Source organism: Hippoglossus hippoglossus, chromosome 11 (assembly GCF_009819705.1).
Source record: "Hippoglossus hippoglossus isolate fHipHip1 chromosome 11, fHipHip1.pri, whole genome shotgun sequence".
Taxonomy (NCBI): domain Eukaryota; kingdom Metazoa; phylum Chordata; class Actinopteri; order Pleuronectiformes; family Pleuronectidae; genus Hippoglossus; species Hippoglossus hippoglossus.
Genome location: NC_047161.1, coordinates 7,703,271 through 7,730,247, shown reverse-complemented (window position 1 = coordinate 7,730,247; position 26,977 = coordinate 7,703,271). Strand labels below are relative to the sequence as shown.

Sequence of the window (26,977 nt, the reverse complement as noted above, 5' to 3'; positions counted from 1 at the left end):
GTCAAACTTAATCAGAGGTTCACGTTTCAATACCTCACTCTCATTATGAGCCTCTCTCCCCATTTCTGCTCCTACACTCTCTCTGCTTACTTCTCTCTGGTATGGATCTTGCTCACACACACACACACACACACACACACACACACACACCAAACCGATGTAATGCCACACACACTTTGCTCCTCCTCTTCCTCCCCTCGCTATCTGTCCATCTTTCATCTGGCTCTCTCTCAATTAATCTCTCCCTCTTCCCCTCCCTCCACTCTGTGGCTGTCGTCTTCTCAATCTCTATTTCTCTGCCTGCCGCGCGCCGAGCCTATCCCTGCATGAACCTTGATGTGTCCGTCGCTGGGTGTACGTGTAAAGGTGTCGAAAGCGCAGCTTCAATCACCGCATGTGACAGACGGATAGACACCTGGTAATGAATCATAGCAAAGAAACCGAAGCTCACTGTGTCAGTCAGTTGATGTATAAACAGTAGTAAATCACACCATTTCTTCAATTTCCTAATGCAAAGTGTACATACAGCTTCCAAAAAACACGTTCCAGAGCCTGATAAAAGAAAACAGACGTCTTGTGGTGATAAAGTATTCTGAAAAAAGATCGTGAACATGACAGGAGGCACTTCTGCAGATTCGCATACGGGCCAAAAAAAGTTTTTAAAGTAGCTTTTTGTAGTTTGCTTTGATTTACTTTGATCCAAGATTTAAAGTTTAATGTTGCTGTCTCCTTGCACATTAAGTGATTAAGTTTTATTAATGTACATGTTCAATAGGCATTTTACTGCTTTTAGATATGCGCTGAACTGTGGACATTATCCTCAAATTTTCTGGGGGGGCTGTGAGTGAGAACACAAGTTTTTTTCGGTCCCTCAGTGAAATGCCCGGAGTGAGCCAATGTGAGAATACAGCAGGAAAATGACTGATTCACAGTGAGCGGGTTGATGGACATTCAAACGTGACGGATGTGAAACTGGAAGAATACACATATCTCAGGATGAAAAAGAGGTGCAATGCACACATCAGACACAGAAGAAGATGTCAAATTGAAGAGACAACGAGAGCTTTTGATGGTAAGAGCCGACATCGTTGGCAATGTGCCACAAACAATAACACGTGATTTCCTCAGTGGAATGTATAAGTCATGTCCTGCCTTCTGCATGTTCTACAAAGACGCCACCCCTCGCCTGAATGTTCCGGACATTTTCCTGTTTTTGGGAACGCGTCCGACCCAGAATCTCCATCTGCGTTTTTCATATGCTAAAGACAAACAACAGCAGCGCTGGGAGCCCGTCAGGTGAACTTCAGTCTGAGAGTCACTGTACCTTTACTACTTCACTGTCATTGCATTTCCTGAGATATTGCATGACTGTTTTTATTTGAAAAACAAAGAAGCCATATATTGTACGCAAACTATGTAACACAAAGTGCACACAACTGCAATGGACCCCCACCACCACACACAGCCACATACTCCCAACCTCCCCCTCACAAACTTCATTAAAAGTCTATTAGGGGAATCTGACCTTGAATAGCTACATCGGATTACTGCACCACACAGGGTCTGGGAAGCACTGTAGTCTGCGTGTGGCTTTGTGCATATGTGTGCGTACGTGTATATGTGTGTTTCTTTGCGGGAGGGCTATGTACCCCTTACGGGAGTCAAAGCAGAACACTGGTTAACACGACATGCAGACAAACGTATAAAGTGGGAGCTGCCCGATTACAACCCCAGTCGTCTGGCTATTGAACAGAAACTACTGAGATTAGGAAAAGAGCGTTTCTCAAGTCACAGAGGGAGTCTGTCTGAAACTAGTCTGCAAATTGAAACGGCGGAATTTCTGCTCTCGAGCTCAATTTGAATCTTTAACTTTACAACTCTCACAAAACGACGGCTGCACAGAAAATGTTAAAAGCGACGAGAATCCACTTGGACGGTGACTTTCGTGGCACAACACAAACTAGCTGTTTCAATCTGCAAGGAAATGCAAATTTGAAAGCACTATGGTCTATAAAACTTTATTTTGAAGAGTGTGTGTGTGTGTCGAATCCCACAGGTGGGTCAGAGGAGTATAAAAACAGGTCACTCCCATCCTCAGAAGAAATGGGTTTAAACCTATTAGCCTGTGCGAGCATCTCAAGTGAAATCACAGGAGGTTAGCAGGTTATAACAAGGTACGTTTTGTTAGATTAGCCCACACAATAGACTGCCTGTGTGTATTTTAGACTATTACAATGAAAGAGCCGCCAAGAGTTCGGTTCCCAAAGGCACTGTAAATGATGCTGAAATAAATCAGTGTTACAACACACACACACAAATTCAAGCTGTTAGTTTAAATACTGGCATAGACAACTGCTTCCAAATCGTTCTCTCACACACACCTACGTTATTTTATTAACTACATATAAATGCATGTGTGTGTGTGTGTGTGTGTCTGGATTTCAGCTGATGTTTTTAGTGACAGAGTGGGAGCAGAAGACACACACAGGCACAGACTATATATCTCTTCTGCTATTTCAATAATCTGTGACCTGAGAGTTTATAAGACTCAATAGTCTCGCCTCTGGAATGGCTGTCTGGATTTTAACTTTAGACACACACGCACACGCACACACACACACGCACGCACACACGCACACAAAGACACAGACTAACAGACACAGCTCCCCTGCTATGGTCCTTAGAGCATACCCTGTCTGTGCGTGAATGTGTGTGTGTGTGGAGCATACCATGTGTGTGTGGTCACGTCTGAGAAAGCTCCTTTAAAATGGATCTCTCCTCTCTCTCTCTCTCTCTCTCTCTCTCTCTCTCTCTCCTCTCCTCTCCTCTCCTCTCTCTCTCTCTCTCTCTCTCTCTCTCTCTCTCACTCTCTCTCTCTCTCTCTCTCTCTCTCTCTCTCTCTCTCTCTCTCCCCCCATAACTGATGATTTCAACTTAACCGCTGTTTTTGCGGTGAGCAAGCAAAGTTGTGGAGTTGTGGTCAACAGCTGTGTGTGCGTGTAAAATGTCATTAAGAACTTTAGGGATAAATCACACAACTGTCATGAGGGAGCAGTTTCACACATGTGGAAGTATGGAAAAGACACACACACACACAGTCACACAGAGCCAGGAGTGTGTGTAATTACCTATTGTTAAATTGGCTGCAAAGAGATGGAGATTGGCAACGAGAAGAGATCCTTATGGATCGCACACCGGCACAGAAAGTGAAAACACATGTCAACACACAGACCTGCACCTATATATACTAAATTATAATATTTAGAATGGATTTAAACAGTAAGGTGCCTCCCAGAGATGTTGTAAAGCAGGAATAAACACATTATTTCACAATAACAACATCAGGAGGTGACATATCCCGCTGGCAACTTAAGAGAGCAGATCTGTTGGTGCGAATACGGTTACCTGAAGTAGTAATATTTCCCTCAGCAATAAAGAACGACTGAAAAAAAACCCACATTTCAGATAAGTAATCATATAAATACAGCGAGGAACGCTCGAAATAATCTTCTTACCCTACAACCTGAGAGCTGCCCACGGGACTTTATGGTCCAGTTTGCCTTTATTTGGTGTTTATTTAGTGTGCAGGTGTGTAGGTAGTGAGTAATCCTGTAGTTCAGTGCCAGTGATAACAACTTAATCCCCTCATATCCATATCCTGTAAACAGAAAGTTGTGTGGTATCTTTCTGTTACCGCTGAAAAGTTCTGAGTGGAGAGCCTCCTAAAAAATCTTTCAAATTAGACTTGTTGCCATGGAGATACAGAAAATAAACCAAGAAATCAAAAATATGAAAAGGCGTCAATTGACTTACTGATTAATGTACTTGTGAAGTTTCAAGAAAAGAAAATTGCAAATGTTATTCAGGCTCTGCTCCACAAACAAAATGATTACAGACAGACGGACGGCGTCACTACCTCACAGACGCAGAGACGATTGGTAGTTTGGTCGGTCGATAAGTTTGAATCTGATCTCATTCTTCCTCACAGTTCAGTCAATCATTTTTCAAAGAAGTCTGGTGTGGCTGCATTTTGTTCAAACAGGTGCTGAAAAGCTCCACTTTGAGTTCAAAGTTGGTATATTTCAATATGATTGGTCTAATAGTTCTTTATGCTTATTTATTATTAATTTAGGTGAATAACGCTACCGGATTTTTCCACCATGATCTTCTGGTTGGAGAACAGGTTCGATTTTAGATTTTCTTTGGTTGACTTCAGCCCTAAACGATTGTAATGAGACCACATTAAAAGATTAGTTCCATCACTTGCTTCCAATCATTTACATTGTTTAAAAATAAGTTAATTAAATCCTCATTTAGTTTCTTTCCCTGCATCAGCTAAGCACCACACACACACACAGACACACAGAGCTTTGAAATCTATTCTTGCTGTATTACAACTAACTGAAGAAACAATAAACTGAGGTTTTTTTTCTGGTGAAATGGAATTCTTCAAACTAAAAGCAGAGAATTTGATAAAAGTATTAAATCACAGCCTTAATACCAAAGTAAACGCACTGACAGTGCACAGATACAAAGCACATCATATACACAAAAATGAAAAACACATCAAAAGCAGTGTCTCATAAATAATTAAGGGACGTCCTCCAAATCCTCAAAAATATTGTATTAAAAAGGTGTGTATTTGAAATGCCTTTATTCACAGAGTAAAAGGGACAAAGTACTGTATGAAAGAGGAGAGGGGGGGGGGGGGGGGGGGGATGTTCCTGGTGATTACACACTCAAAACCACAGCAGCAGAAAGAAATGAATAAAGACAACCCACAATATCAGCATCACGCTGCACAACTGCTGAAATTGCCAACAATTTGCCTTTTTCTGCGCAGATACACATTGTACTTGTGTCTGGTGATTACAAACAACCAAAGGACAAACAACACATCTAAACCCCCAGAAACAGCCATTTTCGAGAAGAACATGATATTCTTTAAGCTTCAAAACAGAGGCCGAGACTTTCTGTGCTCTGGTTTAAAAGACAGGATGATGGAGTATGTCTCGGGATATTAATTTAGAGTGGAGGTATCAGAACACTAAGGGCGCACAACACTCACTATATATTGTTATGGCACAATTTTTTTGAAAGCATAGGAAGCCACGCACATCTAAACTTGAAAAGAAAGAAGCGACGAAAGCCAGGAGACAGCAAATGTCTGCACACTGACCAGTTGAGGCTCCCACTAAAATACTTTATTACCTCCCAGATAACGTTTCGGGCAAAGGCCCTTTTCATCATTCAGACGGCACTTCGCATTCTTCTAAACCACATGAATGAAGGCATGAATGAAGGCATGAATGAAGGCATGAATGAAGGCAGGAAATGTCCATGAAGACAAAACAAACAAACAAGGCGGAGAGTGATCGCAGAACAGAACGAGGTAAATCCTAGGAACTCTGATCAGTCGAGACAAATTGAGGAGCTCCTGACTACAACAGGGACTTCTTTTGTCACATGGACAAAGTTTATGGAAAAGTCTGACATGGACCAACCTGATTTTTTATTATAAATGTGTCCTGTTATCCTGCCACACTGCTGTCAAAGTAAGGATCCCTGTATCCTGGTCTCTGTCATGCTTACATGTTACCAGACAGGTTTTTCTGGTTTCTGTTCAGCAAGTTTATTTTACTGCATCCTGAGATGGGGAGTTTGCTGATGCCTCACAGAGAAGGACTGAGTGAGAAAGAAAAGATAAGAGTGTGAGAGAAGGTGGTGAAGAAGCAGACAGACTTCACACTCGACAGAGAAAGAGAATCATTGAAAAAAAAGAAAGAAAAGATCATCACACCTGAACAGAGTCCCTCCCATTCTGTCTCACTCCACTAAGATTTCTCCGACTAGTGTGAAAGCGTGGGAGGAGGTAGAAGTGCGTGTCTGTGTGTGTGTGTGTGTGTCTGTGTCTGTGTCGCGGAGACCCGAAGACTTCCTCTCAACTTCCTGTGATCACAGCTCGGGGGTTGCTGGGGGACAACCAGGAAATTGCACACAAACACACACTATGCAGCTTGGGTCGTGTTAGATACAACTTAAATTAAAGAAGACTGAACAATGACAAATGTGTTTTCAAGTCAGTGAATCAAATGTTATATAACAGTAAGAGCCACAAGCACCAGTGTGAGGTAATGCATCATACACTGATCCATAATGTGAGCAACTTTTGGTTGTGGGGAGGAGAGTTTGAAAATTACACACACTACGTCTACCACACAAAAGAACACACATACACGTGCACACACAGGACTAAAAAGGGGAAGATGGCTGCAGCACTGCCTAGTATTTCGCAACAAAAGCTGAGATTCAATCCCTTCATGTGTGAATACAGTATAAGTATCTGTGTGTGTACTTTTTTTGTAACGTATCAGTGTGTGTACTTGAGTGTAACAGGGGAAAAGAAAGAGCACGTGAGTGTATTGTCTTCTCGTCGTCGACACTAACTCGTGTTTTCTCACACACTTATTTATGGGAGCAGATGTGCTCAACCCCCCCAAATACACACACACACACAGACACACACACATGCATGTGAAGGACACTGAGACAGTTTAGAGAGCCTTGGGGCTCAGTCTGAGCTTTCATTTCCTCTATCCTGCATAACAACTGACAGATACACATGCACACAGATACACTCGCACAGCGGATGGTTATGAGACCTCAGTCTGCCCCAGAGGGACGACGGAGGTAGACAAGTTGCTTCGAGAGAATTACTACAGGATCCTGCACTAAAACTATCAGGAACATTTTCAACAACACAGACTGAACAATCATCATTTCTGTCTGGGATTAAAATGAACCAGAAACATTAGAGTTACAAAAAAAAGAACTGTTTTACAACTGTGACAACTATGGCTGAATGTTAATCATTAATTAAAGAACAAAAAAGTGCAGATAGTGAAGAGGTTTCCTGCATATTACTGGATTTGTTTTTATAGCTTCTGGGCTAAAAAGGCGATACCTGGATCTTTCGATTTCTAGAAGTTATAAAAGACACAGGAGGGGGTGTAATTGTCAGGCTGGAGTTTTAAGGCACCTAAAATTCTTTATCAAGTGTCAAATTCTTAACTTCAGGCAATCACTTTTTCTAAAAGAGCAGGGGAAACATTTTTCACGAGATGGAAACTTACAGGGATATCATCTTCTCATCCTATTAGAAGTGATAAAAGTTACTCTCCTAATTAAAACAGCTACTTTGTCGTCGAGCTGCACTGAGACGGAGAAGGTTTTGCCTGAAGAAATAAAATCTCCATGGGCGAGCTCACATCATTTCTCTCTTGCTCGGTGTCATCCCTACTTCCTCACTCACTCAGACACACACACACTCACACTCAGTCATGCACACACACTCACACGCGTCTCACACCCACACACACATGGTGAGCTTTCCTGGTGCCGTGGGAAGTTGCAGGTCGTTGCGACATCAGAGGTCTGAGATAAAAGCTCCGTGACTCACACAGAGAGGAGCACACACATCACAGCCTATGGATTCAATATAGGTTGTTTTGTTCATGTTTCACCGTGATGAGGTCTTGAAGCCTAAATTAAATGTCATAAAGAACAAAAGAATGGCACTCGCAAAAAACTCCAACAGTCCCCTTAAATTCAAACAAGCCGCACCAAATGGCAGAAACTCATAGATGTCGGTCTTCTAAATATTTAATAATATTAAATAAAGATTTTTTTTTTTTTAATCAAGATCCACACATTATACCTTGGGAAATTAATGAAAATGTTCCCCATAAAAAGATTTTTTTTTAAATCCCTGGATCAGCCCCTTTGTCTGCATCACCATTTTATGGGTTCTTTATAATAAAATAATAAAACAAACCTAAAACATGATCTCCTTGGCAGAGTTAAAAAATCTAAAACAAATCAGTAGCTTTTTTGTAGTCTGTGAATAACTGGCTTTCACTCTGCAAATCAAAGACATTAATTTGACCTAAAGGGGCTTGGTTAACGCAGCCCGTAGCATCAAACTGCTCATGCACAACTAGGTGAGTGTGATGCACATTGAGCTGGATTCATCCAACTCCGCGTTCCCAATGTGATAAACTGAAATCAATCACTTGTGATTATCTGTATCGGCAATGCCCTGGGTGATTTTATGGACGAGAGGGGCTTAGGGAGGTGGGGAGTTTTCAGGCAGCATTGCCATGACAGGGGGTCCTCTGACTGAAATATCGACAAAATAGTATCGGCCGTTAATTGTGCATTATGGAGGAGTCATTATGCCCTCCCCCCCCCGCTCTGCAATGCACGTTGGTTTGGACAATAACTGGAGAAAAAAGGCAAGCGGAGGAGCCGTGTAAACAGAGCCCTCAGTGAAATACCCTCTGTGGAAATGTACTTTTTTACCGTGTTCTGACCTGCGGGCAGACACAGCATTACACCCGCTTCGTCTAATTCACGCAACATGCACAGTTCATTATGTAGGATTACTGCCGCTGTGTACAGATACAGATCTCCCACAACTCTACTGTGCTGCTCCTGCATGAAAGGTCAAACCAGCTCTTTGTGTCTCCTCTCAATATTCCTTTACATTTGCTTTACCTATGAAATGGAGTAATTGGGTTTCCGAATGTAAAGATAAGCAAGTTCCAATGTCTGTCAGTTGCTAACACCCAATAATAAATCTAGACAGATCCTGTTACTCAGAGGATTTGGCAACGAACACTCAATTTCCAAAGACATCTGCAGATTTCTTGATCTCACCTTGGAAAGCATTTCTCTCTCAGGGCGTGATGTGCAGGATGTGTTATCTAACAGCTCGTCAGGCCACAGAATAATGACATTGTCACATTTGTTAAAAAGATGAAGCTGGATTCAACCGTTCTCGCCCGTATTGTGGGAACTTATCAGCCTCTTTATCACGTGTGCTGAGGATAAATCATGGGACCTCTGCTCGATCAGGGCACCTTAAGTAGGTCAAAGATTTGCAAGAGCTTCAGGTGTGGATCAGTAATAAGAGCACAGGTATGTAATCTTTAGTTCTCACACCCATCTAAATGCCGGTACACCCTTAAAATCCACACACAGACACACAAATACAAGCATGGACGCGCACAAAGATAGAGTTTAGTGCGTAAACCTATCTATCTCTTGCTACACCCTAAATCTTTTCATCTCTTGTTTTTTTACCCAGCTCCTCCCTCTGTCTTCTTTTTATTGTTCTCTCCAATCTCTCTCAGATCTATGCCGCTGATGAATGGCATTTGAAAAAAAATAAAACAGCACGCCCTTGGTATGCAGGGGAGATTTTCGTCCATGTTACATTTTTTGCTGCGATTGACAGCTCTTGAATTTTCGAAAAATATTTTTGCAGCCCTCAGGCTGAACCATAGCATTATGTAAAATGTCAAATATAGAGGGGCATTAATGGATGAATTAGCCGGAGGTAAATCTGACTGTTCCTTTCTGTCTGCCTTTCGGCTATGCACTTTGTCGTCAATCATTACATTTGCATCTAATACATGTATGTGCACGATTAAACTGCAGTTATGGATCAATCAAAAAGCAGCAAACCACAATTGTGGCAACGATTCAAAAGACTTGAAGACGAACAAAACTGAAAACTCTAACGCTTGACAGTGTTTATCCTCTGGGACTGATTTACACCAAAAATATCAAAGCAGTTTGGCAGTCGACCTGAAAGGCTCTCGACGTCAGACAAATTCTCACCTCTCATTCTCACCGCTAAAGTCTAATCAACTCGTGTTTTGTGAGAAGTTCCCAAAACTACACCCAGATCTGTCCAAAAAGTGAAATACAGTATATTGTCAGCATACAGAGAGACAGCAGTGCTTTCAAAAAGTCCATAAAGACCATAATTCCTCAGAAACTGACCAGGGCCTTTTATTACCAAAACCTGCAGACGTTAACAGGCCTTTATTTGAGACAAACTTTTATCTTATCAAACTTTATCAATTTTTAAGAAAATTGGTCATATTTTATCATGAAGTCTAACTTTCAACCTTTTTCGCTTCGCCCTGAGTCTCCGTCCTCTCCTCCTTGGGCGGAGCTGCTTATGCACACACACTGTCTCTCCTTCACTGCTCTATCAAATAAAGGCTTCAAAATACCAAACAATTGACATTTTCAGCTGTTATTAGTCTCTTGTTTTACACAACCACAGCGCTCTGCTTATGCTAATGGTAAATTGTTGTGGAGAAGCTGAAATGGACAAAGTAAAATACAAACGCTTCACCGGCGAACTTGTTATCTTGGGTGTTTCGACCTGTCAAACCTGAAACTCTGCATGTTTATACAGGCATCGTCTCGACAAACAAAATATAACTTTGTGAGAGAAAGTAGATCAACAGCTAGATAGAAAAGTGGAGTTTGAAAACAAAGATGCAGAGATACAAATATTTAGTCCAGAGCATGGCTTTTTATTGCATTCAGTTTCAAGTCTTTTTGGCAATGAACACTGATAATAACTGATAACTGTTCCTTGACTAGAGAAAGACAACAGACAGATCGAAAGAGAGAGAGAGAGAGAGAGAGAGAGAGAGAGAGAGAGAGAGAGAGAGAGAGAGAGAGAGATTAACACGCAACAGGAGACTTAGAGAGATTTAGAAAGGGAAGAGATGAGGAGACAGAAAGAGGACGAGATGCGAATTCTATTGCCTTAAAAGCAGCTCCGAGTCAAACGGTGTGATAAGAATCAGACGGCACATACACACACACACACCTCCTCGCACGTGAACACACGGACACACACATGATCCATGAATCTTTACTTTGAACCTCTTAAGAAGTGTTCAATTACTGTTCAATTATATGGATGGGGGGTGTGTGTGTGTGTGTGTGTGTGTGTGTGTGTGTGTGTGTGTGTGTGTGTGTGTGTGTGTGTGTGTGTGTGTGTGTGTGTGTGTGTGAAAAGTGTCACAGACAGAAGAAGAAAGTCAGTGTGAGACAGGAGCAGGGATGAGATTCTTTCCACCTATGTGTCATTTCCTCTCTCTCTCTCTCCCCCTCTTTCTACTCTCTCGCCATAACTTCACTGTAACAAGACTTTCTATCTCTCTCTCTCCCTCTGGACGAGCCTGCATTGCTCTATCGTCCTGCCATTCACATCACATCTCCCTGAAGCAATAAATTCAACCATCCTTAAAAAAGAAAGGAATAAAGAAAACAGATTAGAGCTGTCAAATAGAGTTAGCAACAAATACATTGTCGATTTGGAGCCATCTGATAATGTGACAGTGGCTGATGGCATGAAAAGGACTCCTGTGATGTGATACTCCACTTATCCCTGTAGTGGAATTGTCTCATGTCTCACTGGTCTAAGAGGAAGATCAAATGTCAGGGTCAGCTCTGAGCAGCACTTCTGGAGCCCGCGGGGACGCAGTGACATACTCCCAGTCCTGTTAGAGGCCGAATCTTTAACCTGGTGCAGTCCTGCTCCTTTCAAACGATGGTAGGTGATACGATGATTAACAGGAGAGGGCAAAAACTGGGTTCTCATTATACAAGTCTATATGTTCGGGTTCGGAATTTGATTTTAGATCGATTTATAAAGGTTAAAGCAAACAATAATCGATGGGGGCCTGCACGTTTAGAGGGTTTAAATGCACGAAACCTCAATATGATATCTTCAAATGACTTGTTTGGTCTGAAACACAGTCCAAAACCTAAGTATATAATAAAGTTTGTACTGTAGTACCTTTTTCTGTTCTGCCTTACAGAGTGAAGAAGAGGACAGAGCCCCTGGTCCCAGGGGTGTTTTTGTCAGGAGTTTATCAAGACACAAGCCAAGGGTGGCAGGGCAGGGTGGCAGTATGACTAAAGACTAAAAGCATCCTTCAGAGAGAAGGCCAAGTTATTTCCCCTGCGACTGTAAGGATCCACCCCGTCCGAGCGTCCTTGAGCAAATCACCGAGCCCCTCCTGGTCCCCGGGGTGCTATTCTGTAGCGGAGGCTGCAATCGAACGGGGGGGGGAAACGAAAAGAGAGATTTCACTACAGGGGATCAGTGGAGAAGAAAAAAAAAATGTCACCAAAGTTCCACGCCTCACCACACCACAAAACACTCTGGTGGCAAATTATCTGCCTCCCCCTCCTTCTGTCTATGTGGCACTCTTTTCTCTTTCTGCCTCCCTCTTTCCCTCTCCTCCTGTCCTATTATGGACATAGCGACAGTGTTACCGACAGGACGAAAAAAAGGTTTGATTCACCGTCTGTCCCTGTCTGAATGTGCACTCGTGTGTGTGTGTGTGTTAGATAGCAGATAAGAGCCATATATAAACAGCACTTGAAAGCAGAAATGTAAATGTTTAGAAGTCCCTGCAGAACACAGACCATATCAAGATACCAGAGAGAGCAAGAGAGAGACGGAGGAGGGAGAGATTAAAGCGCGAGTTCACACCAGGAGAACTCGCATCCTGCTGCAGTCGGGACTCCAGTCAGAATCCAGTCGTCAATAAGGCTTAGAGGAATTCAGCATCTCAGAGCTATACATCCAAAATCCTTAATGTGCTGCTGAGTTCAAGTGAAGCACCAAGTTAAGAGGAGATACTTTAATGTATTAGACACCTGAGCACCTTCATGCAATATAACTTTTTAGTGACAACTCTTGTGAGTATGGAGTAAAACTCTACACTGTATTCAAGCACTGACGACATTCTCCTGTCAAACACTTGTAGCGTCATGTCGACTACTTTTTGAATAAAGGGAAGGTCATTCTGTCTTTCTTGGTATTGGTTGTTATTGCATCATGCACATACAGAAATTGTACGACTTCCAATCTACTATCCAGGCCTGCTCTTATTTATTTATTGAGAAAAATATTTAAAATATTAAAACTCAGAGCGTATAACCTCCACCAAGGCTAACACGCTGTCTCGCGCAAATATTAATTCCTGGATCTGCCTGTTCTATCTAGATAATCTCAAAAATGTGATAGTGTCTTTTTGCGGTCATGACCCACCCCTTCACAAAAGTACATGAAAATCTGTGGGGGTTTTTGCGTAATCCTGCAAACTGACAAACACAAACAGATGGAAACATAACGTCCTTGGCAGAGGTAATGATGGCATGATGGGTGATGCTATTGGTTGCAGCAATGTGATCAATAAAGCAGCAGGAGCTACTGGTGCCCGCCCTCAATCTCATTCAACCATCATTTGATGATTTTCTTTAAATGACGTCCAAAATGGTCTTCAGCATAGAAACAGAAAAGTCTCCTGGATAATTCTCCAGGTTTATGTTAGGGCCTGAACCACAGCAGAGGTTTCAGGTTTCTCCTGCTAACACCAGTACTTGGTTCTTCAGGTGGTCTCAAAACTGTGTGTAAAGGTGCGTGCATGCGTGTGGCTTTGTGCATCCTTGTATGAATACATTTGTTAGTATATGCTTACATTTGTTTACATCTGTATATACTGTACATGCTTACGCAAGTGCATGTGAGTGTTTGAATAGTTGCACAAGTATATGTTTGTGTGTGTGTGTGTGCGCGCGAGCATGTGCGAGTGAGTGATTGTTAGCAGAAGCTCGTTAACCCCAGAAGTCATTACCACAGCCCTGAGGTTTACACCAATTAGACAAAATAAACGACGAGCGAATAACAAAACAGACAAATGAAAAACAAGACGAGGGAAGAAAATGATTACTGATGGAAAAATTTAAAGAGAACATTTTCACTAATTTGACAACAATACCAAACACAAAAAAGCTGACTTAAGTGACAATGAGAATCGATAAGCGTCTGCTGAAAAGAAAGATCTTATATTGTTGGGGAAGTAAAATTAGAAAGTGATCGTTGAAGCAAAAGACCACATTAGATTCAAGGTGAGAAGAGACAAAGAAAAAAACACTATTATCAAAACCAAGGGAGAGAAACGAAAACAATACAAGAGGAAATAAAATTTAAAAAAGAATATAGCAGAACAGTGGCCATGCATATTTTCATGGGTGTATGTGTGTGCGTGTGTCAGACAGAGAATGGGGTAGTATTTGACATCACTGCTCCTATGCGGCTTTTTTTCCTTCGAGACGTTTTTGTTTTTACAGCTTCACTCTGGGCAGACCAGACCGCTGTACACACAGTCATACACACAAATACACATTTTCCCCCTCTCTCGCTCCCTCTCACACACACACACACACACACACAAAAACACACACAGAACATATATCCATACACACAGGCCCCTAAAGGGGCCTTTTTCCACATTGGACCATATGGTGCAGACAGGCGCACGGAAACAATTCTCTAAAAACAACACACACTCTGCACTTAGAAACCTGCCACACGGCCACACACACACACAAAACACACAACATACACACAACAGTTAAATCTGCTGAATGAATTGCTGCCTTGTTCAGTTGTGCACTAATGGCAAGGAACCTGCCATGAAGATTACCACACGTTCAAACACACACACACACAAGCACGCGCACGCACACAGAATTAAGCATTCTATGGCACTTATCCATTAGAGAGGTTGGTTATTTTCTCCAGTCTAAAAGTAGGTATTAAAGTTAATATTCCAGCAGTAAAGTTGCGCTGTTAAGCAGCTGGGGCAGATGTCTGAGAAAAGCAGGAACTCTTCAGGGCCAAAGAATGGAACTTGACCAGTTATACTGGCTAATTTAGTATTGGACATGTTTTGGCATTAGACAGCAGGGCTATCAAATGTTAAACAGAACGTCTATCAACACCTGACTGCTGAGCTCACAAGGCTCTGGACTGCTAAATGGAATATATATGCCATATCATGATATCTGACACAACCTTGACTCAGAGATATGCAATGATTGCTGGAGAGTCTGCTGGACAAATTGGTAAAGTTGATATGAAGCCTACGGGCCTTTCTGAAAATTGTATCTCAGGAAAGAACTGCCACATATTTTGCAATCAATACATTACAAAGAATCGACAAACACAACTCTGATTCCTATCTCTATAGTGCACATTTTTGTATTTATAGCATCATCTCTACTTTTGTATATAATATTTCTTTAATTTTTAAAAAAATATGTTGCTGCTACTTTCTTTTGCTGCTGGGTCATTTGTGAATTTCCTCTGTGGAGGATAAATAAAGGTACATCTTATCTTAGGTACGAAAGGTCACTGCCCAGGTTCTTCCATGGTAGTTAAGCAATACATCCACAGCGGGGCAGCGCAGAGTCCGAGAGTTTCTGACAGCAACAACCATGGCCACAGTGCAGGTTATGATACGCAGCTGCGTCGTAAATAGCGATGGTCCAACTAAGTTTCGGAAGTTGCCATTGTTGAAATTCCTTTCTCGTGTCCTATGGTCGTCTTATTTTAATTATTGGCAACACTGCCTCCCATGATTTCTGGTGGTACTGCTCGGTTTCTGTTTTTCGTCTGTATCCATAAACTTTCAGAGGACGTGCACTAATACGGACGAAATGAGCGCAGAGTACGAACAGACGGCTCTGTCCATGTACGTATCCAACGTTGAGCATAAATTAGCCTTAATGCTTGTCTATGTTGTATATATTGCTATCATCCCTATTTAGACTTGAAATTTTAAACACGAGAAGTGACCCAACAGCAAAGTTAACAGTCAAAATTCAAAGCATGACACCTTCAGCAGCTGAGTAAGAACCACATGCCAAACCTCAGCAGGTCTTAGCTAAACAAAGCACAGACACCTCCTTATTAAGTCTGCATTGAGATCATCACAACATTAGTCTGATGGTAATACACTCTGTCTTGCATCTCCCTCCCTGTCTCTAAGTCCAATTCAGTGCTGTCCTTCTTAGCATTTCCATCAGTATGACACACTTCCAGTGCTTTGGAAGTAATTAGCAGTAATAATAAAAAAACATTCTCAACCAACCAATCTTTCAGTCACTAGTGTTATTTTCTCCGACAGTAGTCGAATCCATTTCTTTCTGCCAATATCTCACATGTACCCTTTTAGCCCGGTGCAGTCAAAGACACAGCAGGTTCTCCAATACCCTCAACAATATGGAACTTTTCATGTTCCATTACCGACAATTGGCCCTGAAAAGATTCAGGAGTCAAACTCAACAGAGTTTGTTATTGCAGTCAAACATATCCGAGGGACACGAAGCAGCTGGAGTCAAAAACGTCTGATTTTCCAGTTCGACCTACTCAGCAGTGATTCATTAAGACCAAATAAGTGACTTTTGTAAGACACGATGCAGAGAAAGAGGACAACGATGCCTCAGCTCACCGAGAGGAAAGCTTCCTTGAGAAGAAAGTCCATATGATACACTGTATAAAGTAAATCACTGTATAAAAGCTTTTTCTGTATATCAAACTTCTGTATAACAATTATTTTCATGTAAAATTTCTCTACATTATTTGTTAATTAATGTACTGTTGGATGTACCAGAGGATTTAATATGCAAGTCAAACTCCAGGAAACATTCATAAATCCATGCACAATAGACGCACATGCACATTGTTACACTGGCACACTGAATGTTGGCTAAGCATCTACACTTCCTGTTTACAGATAGAAAACATGCAGTCATTAATGTCTATAGAAAATCATTACATACTTATTTAAAACAGGGCAACCATGAAGAAGATGCAAAGAGTATTCATCACCAAATTGCAAAAGTGCAGTCAAGTGGTTAAAACATACTCCTGACTGTGACGTGAAAGGTTTTTGCCTGGGACCCACCATATGGCAAAGAATCTCTATGACAAAAGGAGATGACAGCTGCAGTTAAAACTTCACATCTGCAGAGCATGGCCCTGATTTTCACTATCGAGAAAGTAGGCAGAAGTAACAAGTAAAGATATGTACCTCTATCTGGGATACGAGAGTGTGGAAATGTCACACAGCCTACAGCTCGATATACACACAGAAACATCCAATCAACATCTCTCTGGCTCCTGTAGGCGATGTGTTTTCTCTTCCTGTTCCATCTCTGATGGCAAATTTGTGCCCACATTGTTCCACACACCCGCACCCTCCCTCTGCACTGGCACTGACAACACAGCCAAAGACACGCCGCAGTCTACCGTGAAACCCACTGCTGCATGGTGACTGAGTCGCTTGCGTGTTGGGCACCTGGACCTAAAAAACTACCAGTTGGAACTATCTGTCAGCTCCCAGCTACTCTGTTGTTATTGTTCTGGTGAGCTGTTCTGCTGCTGCCAGGAACCCTGGCTGCTTTAGCTGGGCGAGCTGGATGCTAGCTGCTGCACAACACCGCTAGCCACTGGCCTGTCAGCTCCCAGCAGCTCTGTCTTTATCATCTCGGTGGCGCTGCCTCTGCTGACGATCTGGCAGAGGCACTATCAGCAGCCGCCTGAGAGCTTCTGTGTTTCTTTGCTGACAATCCAATCTGACAACATGTTATAAAATGTGAGGTAACCCATAAAATTCACTGTTTATGTCTAAGTGTAAGTTGGCTGGTCTCGGCCAAACTTTCACTATGATGTCAGGGTTTATAAGTGAGGGCTGAAAGTTACCAGAATGTGCTACAGTGGTGCAGAGGGAATGCATGTGTACTACCAGTAAATGCATGTCTCATCTATGACTAATACTTGGTGGGAAAAAAATATTGATACATCAGCAAATCGCTCCTTTAAGCAGAGAAAAATTGCAATTTTTTGTCAAAATAAGCAGCCACATTTGAGCTGACATGGCAATAATTCCTGCACCTCAGACAAGGCTCCGACTGCCGAGTGATTTTTCCTTCCAGACATACCAGGAGCAGCACACAGCTGTACAGTTCACCAGCATATGGATTAAATAAATACAGTCTGCACAGAGCTTGTTAACACTTGTTCACTTGGCTACAGCCCACAGTTGTAGCCAAACTGAACAAAAGACATACGCACACCCACATCTGCACCCGGACAAAGGCGCACATGCAAGATGCATGCACATGCACACAAACAGGTATAGCCTCACACACAAGCAATCATCCTTAAACAGTAAATTATCAGTGAAAGGGTGCAGCACAGGTTATTGTGGGAGCAAGTAGTGACACATACGGGTCTAATGGGTTGGAAAGCATTAGACAAACTGCACGAATATAGACAGAGAGGGAGAAAGCTTTTGATAAGGTCTAAGTAGCGTGTGTTTTTGTAAGCAAAAACTCCACAGTGTGTGTGTATGTGGTATAATGTCTGACTAGTTTGTCCACCGACGGAGTGTCTTTTGCTTCCAGACATGCACTGAACTCTGCAGCTCCTCCGTATTTTCTCCTGACTCAAATGGAGTGAGACGCTCTGCCGTCTCTGCAGAATTATTCTGCCTGACCTCCTAGTATAATGTCAAAAAATGTACGTAAGAAACAGCAGGAGATCCCTGCTGGATTCACTGTGAGAAAGTGGGAGGGTTGATGATGCTTCTAGCAAGCGACAGACACCAAGAGAGTTTGTGGTGATACGAGCCGACACCGGTGTCTCTATGGTGTCAAAAGAATCATGTGATCTACAAAGTGGAGTTTATACGTCACTTCCTGCCCCTGCCTGCTGCACCCGGCTGCTCCACCTCTCGCCTGAATAATGCAGAGGATTTGTTGCTGTTGTCTGTGCAGAGAACCCCCCCGCTGTGTTGTGCATGTGTGAAAGGCAATCTCTGGGTAAACTCCATAGCCAATTTTCCGGATTTTACCCACAGGTCATGTCTGAAAACGGATATATAGTGTCTGTGCAGTGTGCGCACACACATATACACAGGCTTGGAGTGTAATTATGTGGTACAATAACACAGAAATAATGAACCACTATTTGGGGTCTGGTCTCCCTCTAGCAATGTGGTCACTCGCTAACCAAATCTGATTAATGGATTTCAACCCCGTTTCTGCTACAAACACAGAAAACAGACCGAGACAAAGATAAATTGGTCGAAGCTTCGAAAACTAGGTTGAGCCCATTGCCCTTGTTTTGCCTAGTTACTGTTCTTAATCTGATTAATGGATTTTTCTCCTTTTCCCCAGAGCGGTTGGACAACAACAAAAAAGACCATTGAATCCAGCAGTGGAAAATTAACACACCAAGCTGCCAATGAGTTGTGGCTCTGTAAAGCTGTCGCTATAGACAATCTGCTAAGACAGGTGGATGGGAGAAGAGAGTGAATTACAGAGGTGATAACTCCAAGTACAATTTTTAGTTCCTGCTGCCATGACAGGGTCAAAGGGGCTCAGACTCAATCACTGATTCAGAATGTCTTACCCTTCTCCTGACAAATAAGGAGAAAGTTAGTATTTTCTTTTTATTCAAATGTATGCACTTCTACATGATCTATTTTTTTGTTTTACAACTATCTTTCTGGAACTGTGTGCCATATATGGATGTGCAATTGGGCCCACATCAGTGTTGACGTCATATAGCCAACAAAGGACCTCAACTTTACCAGGCTATGCCACAAGTCATTTGATAAGCCAAAGGCTAATATTGGCTAACTAGCTACTGCAACATTATACCGACTGTTTATTAATCACATTGCAAATTAGAAGCCCAGCAGAGCCAACTGGGCTGAGTGTCAGTGTACTCAGCTGCGTTCTATCCACAAACGGTATGAGCCGTGTCTGGCTCATATGTGACTGCCAGATTTGACAAGGTATCAGGGCAGAGAGTGAGCTCCAGTTAGCGGTGCTCGAGGGGTGGCTTCAAGTCCAAGGCAACAAATGGAAGTAGCCCAAGATTCAGAATAGGCCCAAGCTGGCTTGGATCAAAATATCTGATCACTTGATATGATAGTCATGATGAAGGACTATTCAAATTTAGCAAACACCAAATTATGGCTGCTGTAGGGTCCGGTCAACCACGTGGGTAAACTTCTCAGCACTGAATGAAAAGTACAACTATTAATTATATTCAGTATTGATTATTCTGCTATTTTATTGACTTAATGGTTTTGTCTAAAAAAACAAATTAAAAAAGTAAAATCAGTTTTCCAGAGCTCAAGATGGATTCTTCAAAATGTTTTGAACCAACACCCAAAGTAATTGAGCTTATTTTAATAAATAGATACTGAAACTGTGGAATTTGCCTTAAAAGTCAATTCAAATATAAATGGATAATAACTATATTTGCAGATTAATATTGCTGGGTAATTAACTGTCTAGTTCATACTTTTCACAGACAAAAAAGACGTGATGAGAACTTTTGGTGATAAGATCTAATGTGCTGCAAATAAAAATGTGTTTTCCACAGCAGATATATTTATACATTATGCCCTACCTCCTGCATTGCTCTACCCAGAAGCCACTTTTCATTTTCTGAACATTTTCAAGAGTCCATGTGTTAAAACAGTGTTATTTTTGTAAACCAGTGGCAGGTTTAGAAGCAAGTTGCTGATATACATCAGTGTTCAGTCCAAATTTCATTAATACAAGAGACAGCGCAATCAATTAACAGCAAAACACAACAGCCACCTCCTAATTAGTGATGTCACACTGATTTAAAGCCCTGAGGTAACAGCGAAGACCTCAGACACCTCAGAAACACACACGGAGAATGAGACACACACATCTGTCTCTTTGATTTGTGATTGAATTTATGTCCTTTAAGCAAGTCACTTATTAACAGACTAACAAATGAAGTCATTAACTGCCCTGACAGCAAGTGGCACCTCTTTTCTTTAATATTTGTCTGTATGACGAATAAGCCTTAATTGTGATTAATTGTTTGGAGGGGGGGGCAAAGTAATACTTGCTCTTTGCATGTGTGTGTGAGAGAGAACTAATAATGATACATCTTGTCGATGCAAGTTGTAAAGTTATGAGAAGATGACATCACATACACAAAGAACTATCGGGTGACCCATTTTTTGCAAATAGGTCAACGGGTAGCTTATGTACACAAGTTGGTTCACACCTCATTCACACTTTTTCAACTGAGCCGGGTTCTACTGTGACTTTTGTGTGTAGAGGAGCCAGAGACACACACAGAGACATCAAGAGGAAGACGAGGAGAGACACATATGAGGAAGAAACACGTGGGGATTCACTACCTCTGCGGAGCCAAACTCATCACCGAAATAAACTTCTGCATCTTTTGATAACGTGTGTGTCTGTGTGTAAATGTGTTTGCGTGTAGCATGAGATTTAAACTTCCTTGTGGGCCAGGATGAATTGTCTCTACTCAACATTCCCCCCAAAAAATCCGCCAAATCTGACTTGCACGACCACATCAAAGACAACGTAATGCCACAGCACACACACACATGCATACACACGCATGCACATGAGTACATACACAGCGGAGGGCATGCGAACATGCACATGTGAAGACACAGCTGGACACGCAAACACACACAGACGAACACAGACCACAGCTAAAAGCATCAAGCAGCTCAAAGCAATCCGCCCTGCCGAATAACATCACCAAGCAAAGCCACCATACCACATAATGAAAAACATACACACGCGCACACACACACACACACACACACACACACACACATGCCTGCACTCAAGTGTGCAACAGGCCTCATACGTATGCATCCAGTGCCATATACTGAGGCTTGCTCGAATAATTTCTCTATACAAAGACAACTAAAATAAAACAAACTAAATACAGTTTAAATATGGCAATGGAGAATTTTGAAGAAACACAAACTGATAACAATGTACATATACAAGAATGAATAAACAAAAGTAAGTCAAAGAACCTCCCTGCATTTACGCTTAAAAGGTCAGTTGGCCCAGTTACACACAAAAAACTTTTTTACTACTTTTTTCCACTGTCCTGTTGCTGTTTAGCCTTTTAGGTAGTTTGAGTTACTTAGTTAGTTTTTACTGGAGGAGATTTTGGCAAATTCTCCATTTAGACTTCTGCTACATCCAAATATAATATATCTCTCCAGAAGTAATGTCCCAGTTAGTCAGGTAACTCAGAAACCGTAGACAGTGTTCACGGTTTTCCATTTTTTAAACTTTAGTTTATAAAAAAAACTGTTGACAGCAAGAAAAGTAAGTGTGTGTGTGTGTGTGTGTGGAAACAGACTGAGGGCTCTTCGGCATGTACGGTGACACAAGTGTGCAGTTGTTTGAACATGCATGTGTGTGTGTGTGTGGGTGGGTGTGCGCACAACTGACAACAGGGGGAAAACTACACAGGCCTTAAATTCTGATATTCCAACGTACGTGTGTGTGTGTGTGTGTGTGTGTGTGTGTGTGTGTGTGTGTGTGTGTGTGTGTGTGTGTGTACCTTAAATATACAGTTTTACAACAATCATTATGCGACAAAACACAGTGTGGTTAACGTGCATTATACTGCACATCACTATAAAATAACATACACAACTGCTGACTGTACTGAAATCCACAAACTCACTCTCTTCGTCTCTCTGACACATACATAAACACACAAAAGTACAGTGCATAAGTGCAGAGTGAAGGATTTTGCATATACAGCATAGAGTCAATAAAACGACTCCACAAACAAAACATATAAAACACCGCCGTAATTATAAAGCAGCCGACACCACAAACCACTGCAGCTTTGTACGCACAAACCTCAACTGTTTTCCTGTAGTACAATCACCTGTGTACGTGTGACCGTGTCCTTGAATGGGTGAATGGACGCAGCCTGTGTTCACTGTAACCCTCCACTCATACATCATCATACTGTAATTGTAGGCTAACTATCTCTTTATACGAGTTTACTCCACTGGTACACATCACCATTGCTCCCAGTTCAGTGCAGTCATGTCGGAGGGCCTCAGAAACGGCTGCTAACAATTACATACATATTTTTTTGCTCCAAGCACGTCTAATCTCACTCAGCCGATTAAACAACTGACCAAGCTGCTACCACAGAACTTTACTGTGTGTATAAGGAACTAATTGAGCTCTGCTAATGAGGTTTAGTGAAGCGGAGTGCAACAAAGTGGGCGTGAGGCTGGTGCAGGTGACATTTGGCCCGGACTCAAGAGGCTCCAAAGTGTTACGCGCACACACACACACACACACACACACACACACACACACACACACACACACACACACACACACACACACACACACACACACACACACACACACACACACACACACACACACACACACACACACACACACACACACACACACACACACACACACACACACAATGCAGATCAAAATCTTATAAAACCACAGAGAATGGGTTGGATGTCGTGGCATCGCAGTCACTTCCTCCACCAGCGGTGACTCAGAGCAGTTTTTGGTAACGCTTCACAGTTGCTCGGCATAAACGCCTTTCCAACAGCAGTCATTTCGTAAAATGTACAGTAAACTGTTCACGTTCTAGCTGAAGGAAACTACACTGATCTATCAAGACTCACAAACTAATGGAGCTCGACAGAGGGATGCAGATCACGACCTTTTTCATTTAAATTAAGAAATGATTGCATGTATTCTTTTATTTATTTGATGTTTTAAAGTTTAAACTTTATCATGACTCACTGAACTTAACATGTAAAAAAGTTTGTAATGTAGGCTAAAAAAAGTGGAATGTAATTTTAATCTAATCTTTCAAATTAAAGCTACAGACTGAATATAAATATTTAATGTGGCAACGGCTAGAACCAAAGAAAACAGGGATCAATCATGGCTTAAACTTTGATTGATCAAGTGATAATAATTAACATTGTCTTTATAATGTATATTAATGATCAATTAAAGGCAATAATCCCTCCTCTAATTAGTTACTAAATGATACCTAAACAAATGTAATTTAATTTCATCATTTTGATAATAAGGACATTATGTTATTGTTCTAATGTTTTTAATGATCACATTGAGAGATAAATAAGAAGTAAAATGACATGACGTGTTTTCAAACCTATATACGTGCCCTACCTCTGCTGATCATCAGGTTATAAACACATCATGGTTGACTGCGGGTCTTGGCCTCAGTTCTGTGGAAGTGGCTCGATTCAGTCCCGCGGCGCCACGGTCCGTCCAGCAGCACGGTTCGGCTGCTGGCGCGCCGTACTCCACACTGCAACAGGAACCAGGTGCCAGGTCCAAACTAATATCCTTCCATTTCTTTCATCAGGTCCACGTAACTCCACTTTTTTCAGCGTCTTGGACTTTTCTTCAAGAAGGTCTTACACTCCACGAAGCATCGGTCGACCTTTGGTCCAGGGCTGGTGCTGCTCTAATGCGTAACAGCTGGGCATTACAGTTTTGAGTTTGATCAAGTGCGTTGCAGGTCCGTGTGAGAAGTCGTACGCAGCCTGCCCTTCTTTCTGTCCTGACAGGGTTTTTTTTTTCCAGCTCTGGTTGAGGCTCTCAGTCACGGTTGTCAGAGTCCACCATCACCTTAACAACCTGGAAAGTGACAGAAAGACAAATAAAGTTAGAAACCAGCCTATTCTGCCACATTTACTGGAACCCATTTGACGTCAAGCATTTTGTCCATATTTAACATTTACAGGAAACAATTTTATCCAGACTTTAGACGTCCGCCCAAATTGACCGGCTGATCAAAAGGAGCACAAGGAGTAGAAGAAGAAAAAAAGAAAGTGTGCCCGCCTGAGAACTCGGCCGGTCAAACTCGACTAATCGCACCAATTTTGTTTTATCACCAGATTTGACAGCTGACAACGCCTTCCATATGTGAAGATTGTTTTAGGGCCCCCGGATAAAGACCAGCCACTGATAATGTTAATCTTAAAGTAAAACATGCGTGTCACTGACAAGGAAAATTACCAACCTGCATAAGTGCAAGAGCAATTTACTTTCACATCGTATATAAAAATGTTTTAATTAGGAATGGTCTAAACTGTGTCCCATCCTCCTCCTTAAAAACTGCTCAAGGGAGCACAATTAAAAGCAAATAGTTCTGTGTGTGTGTGTGTGTGTGTGTGTGTGTGTGTGTGTGTGTGTGTGTGAGGAAACTTGGCACAGTCTAATGACAGCTATCTGTGGCGCAAACTGGTAACGTACAGTCAGCTTAATACACTTTAAATAAAGCATTCAGCACAGTTTGCTGCCAATACACTGGTGACAGAGAAGCCACTAATAAAACCGTGAGGAATTAATTCAGATTAAGAAACCAGTCTGTGGTGACAATCAGCGGCACCAGCGCTAAATCTCTCGTTCTCTCTCCACACTTATTATTCGCTCCATTTCAATATCGACCGCTTTATAAACGAGAACAAAACAGTCGCCGCTGAGCGATTTCCAGGTATTAATAAACAAAATAAATGACTGAATATCCTATTTCCCAGTGTGTCCTGTATCCGCTGACGATTATATTGTCTTTATTTGGTAATTCTAGTGTTAAATGTCAGACTCTCCAGTTCTCTGTTCCCCCTTTTGTTGCCCCAACCACAAAAATCACTCCACCCTCTCTCTCTGTGTGCCACCCTTTCTTCTTCTTCTTTCCATCCATCTTGACTCCCTCTCTCCCTCTTACCGCAAATCTAAATCTGAGTCTGTATTTATACAAAGCCGGTTTCCTTGGGTCAGTTTGACTTGTGTGTGTGTGTGTGTGCGTGTGTATGAGAGGCAAATCCTTAGTCTTCACACGTACGCTCATAAAGCCCCTGTTTTATCAGCTTAAATGATAAAACAAAGAAGATGGCAGAGGCTGTGCATATTAGCCTGTCTTTCTCCTGCTGATTTGATACTTACACTTAAAGTTTTTAAAAGCTTGAATACGTGTAAAAAGTTTTTTTTAAAGCTAATGGATGTATGGGATGGGCTTTCCACCTGTTCCGTGGTTTACCTGGTCGGCCTCGGACCCGACCACATCCTCGAGCAGCTCTAACTTTGTTTGGACTACAGGCTAGAAAACGAACACAGCAGCCATTTGAGAACTTGAGTGCGTCATTATCTGAAAAGGGATATCTGCTGGTTTGAAAAGAAGAAGAAAACAGAGAAAGAGAGAGAGGGAGAATGCTGGCATCAGTATTAAAGCACATTATGAGTCATTACTGAAATTATGAGTCATTTTTTAAAGACCCTCCCATCTTAAAGAGTATTGTTTCTGATGTTATAAACATGGTAGATGATGAGTTCCAGGTAGGACATATGGGAAGGAAGTGTCACATGGCCCCAGGTAACCTTATCCTGAAATAGAAGCTGATATCAAAGTGTCCTGAATTAGAACATCTTGATATTTCACTGCTTTAAATGAACATATAGAGTTTAATGATCCCTGGCTTAAAACGCTATGACATACACCCACCTACAAAAACAAAGATTACATTGATACATTCTGATGTTTTCTCCAGGCTTTAAAATCCGCACTGTGAAATTACACCCAGCACACACACACACGCACACACACGCACGCACTTCCGGTTATTACATGATTGACCACATAATAGCATTAGCCATTAGAGCTGAAAGAAAGTGGAAGAAAAATGTTCTCTCCGCAAGTAGAAAGAAAAGGAAAAACTGTAGGGCGACTTACTCATTAGACGTTTTCACAACAGGGAAAGAAAAAGGGAGAAAACCGTTTTCTTTCTGTTAGAGACTGAGTGTGGGTCTAAATATTTTCCCTGTGGAACTCTGACTCAGTCGAGCTGCTGCTTATTCATTTACTCAATCACTGTCTTTCCCCGCCAATCTGGATTTCTCCTTATCCTCCTCCTCTTTCTCTATTCCTCCACCATGCCACCATGACTTATCTCTTTCTTTTTTCTTCGTTTTCTCAGTATTACAGCTCTGTCCCTCTCCCTCCTGCTTTCCCTCCCTCCCTCCCTATCTCCACCTCTCCCATCAATCCATCACTGAGCTCTCTGTCATATTCATGTGCTTCTTCTGTCTGTTTTTCCAAACTGTCATTGTGGCCGAGCAACCCCCCCCCGACACCACCACAGCCGCTGCCTCCTGAGCTCCGACCCCCCTCCACGAATGCGTGTGGTCCGGTCCGACTATAGACCGTTACATTGTCCCAGACAGGTTGGACTGCGCCACTAGCCAGCAGACGTGGGGGTGGAGGAGGTGGGGTTGGGAGGGCGGGAGGGGGGTGTTCCGAGGGAATGTTTGTTTTTCTGTTTCCAATTTGGTCCAGCCCGAGGAACTCCACACTCCGCTCCGTCTCAAACACACCATTCAT

General features: G+C 42.1%; 1 protein-coding gene across 1 annotated transcript in view; it reads right to left on the bottom strand.

Moving 5' to 3' along the window:
• trps1 (trichorhinophalangeal syndrome I) overlaps positions 1 to 26,977 on the bottom strand; it is a 107,433-nt gene that overhangs the window by 64,279 nt on the left and 16,177 nt on the right. The window contains 1 exon segment of the mRNA XM_034599751.1: positions 23,764 to 24,237. Within this exon segment, the coding sequence (XP_034455642.1) occupies positions 23,764 to 23,776 (13 nt within the window). The 5' untranslated portion in view covers positions 23,777 to 24,237.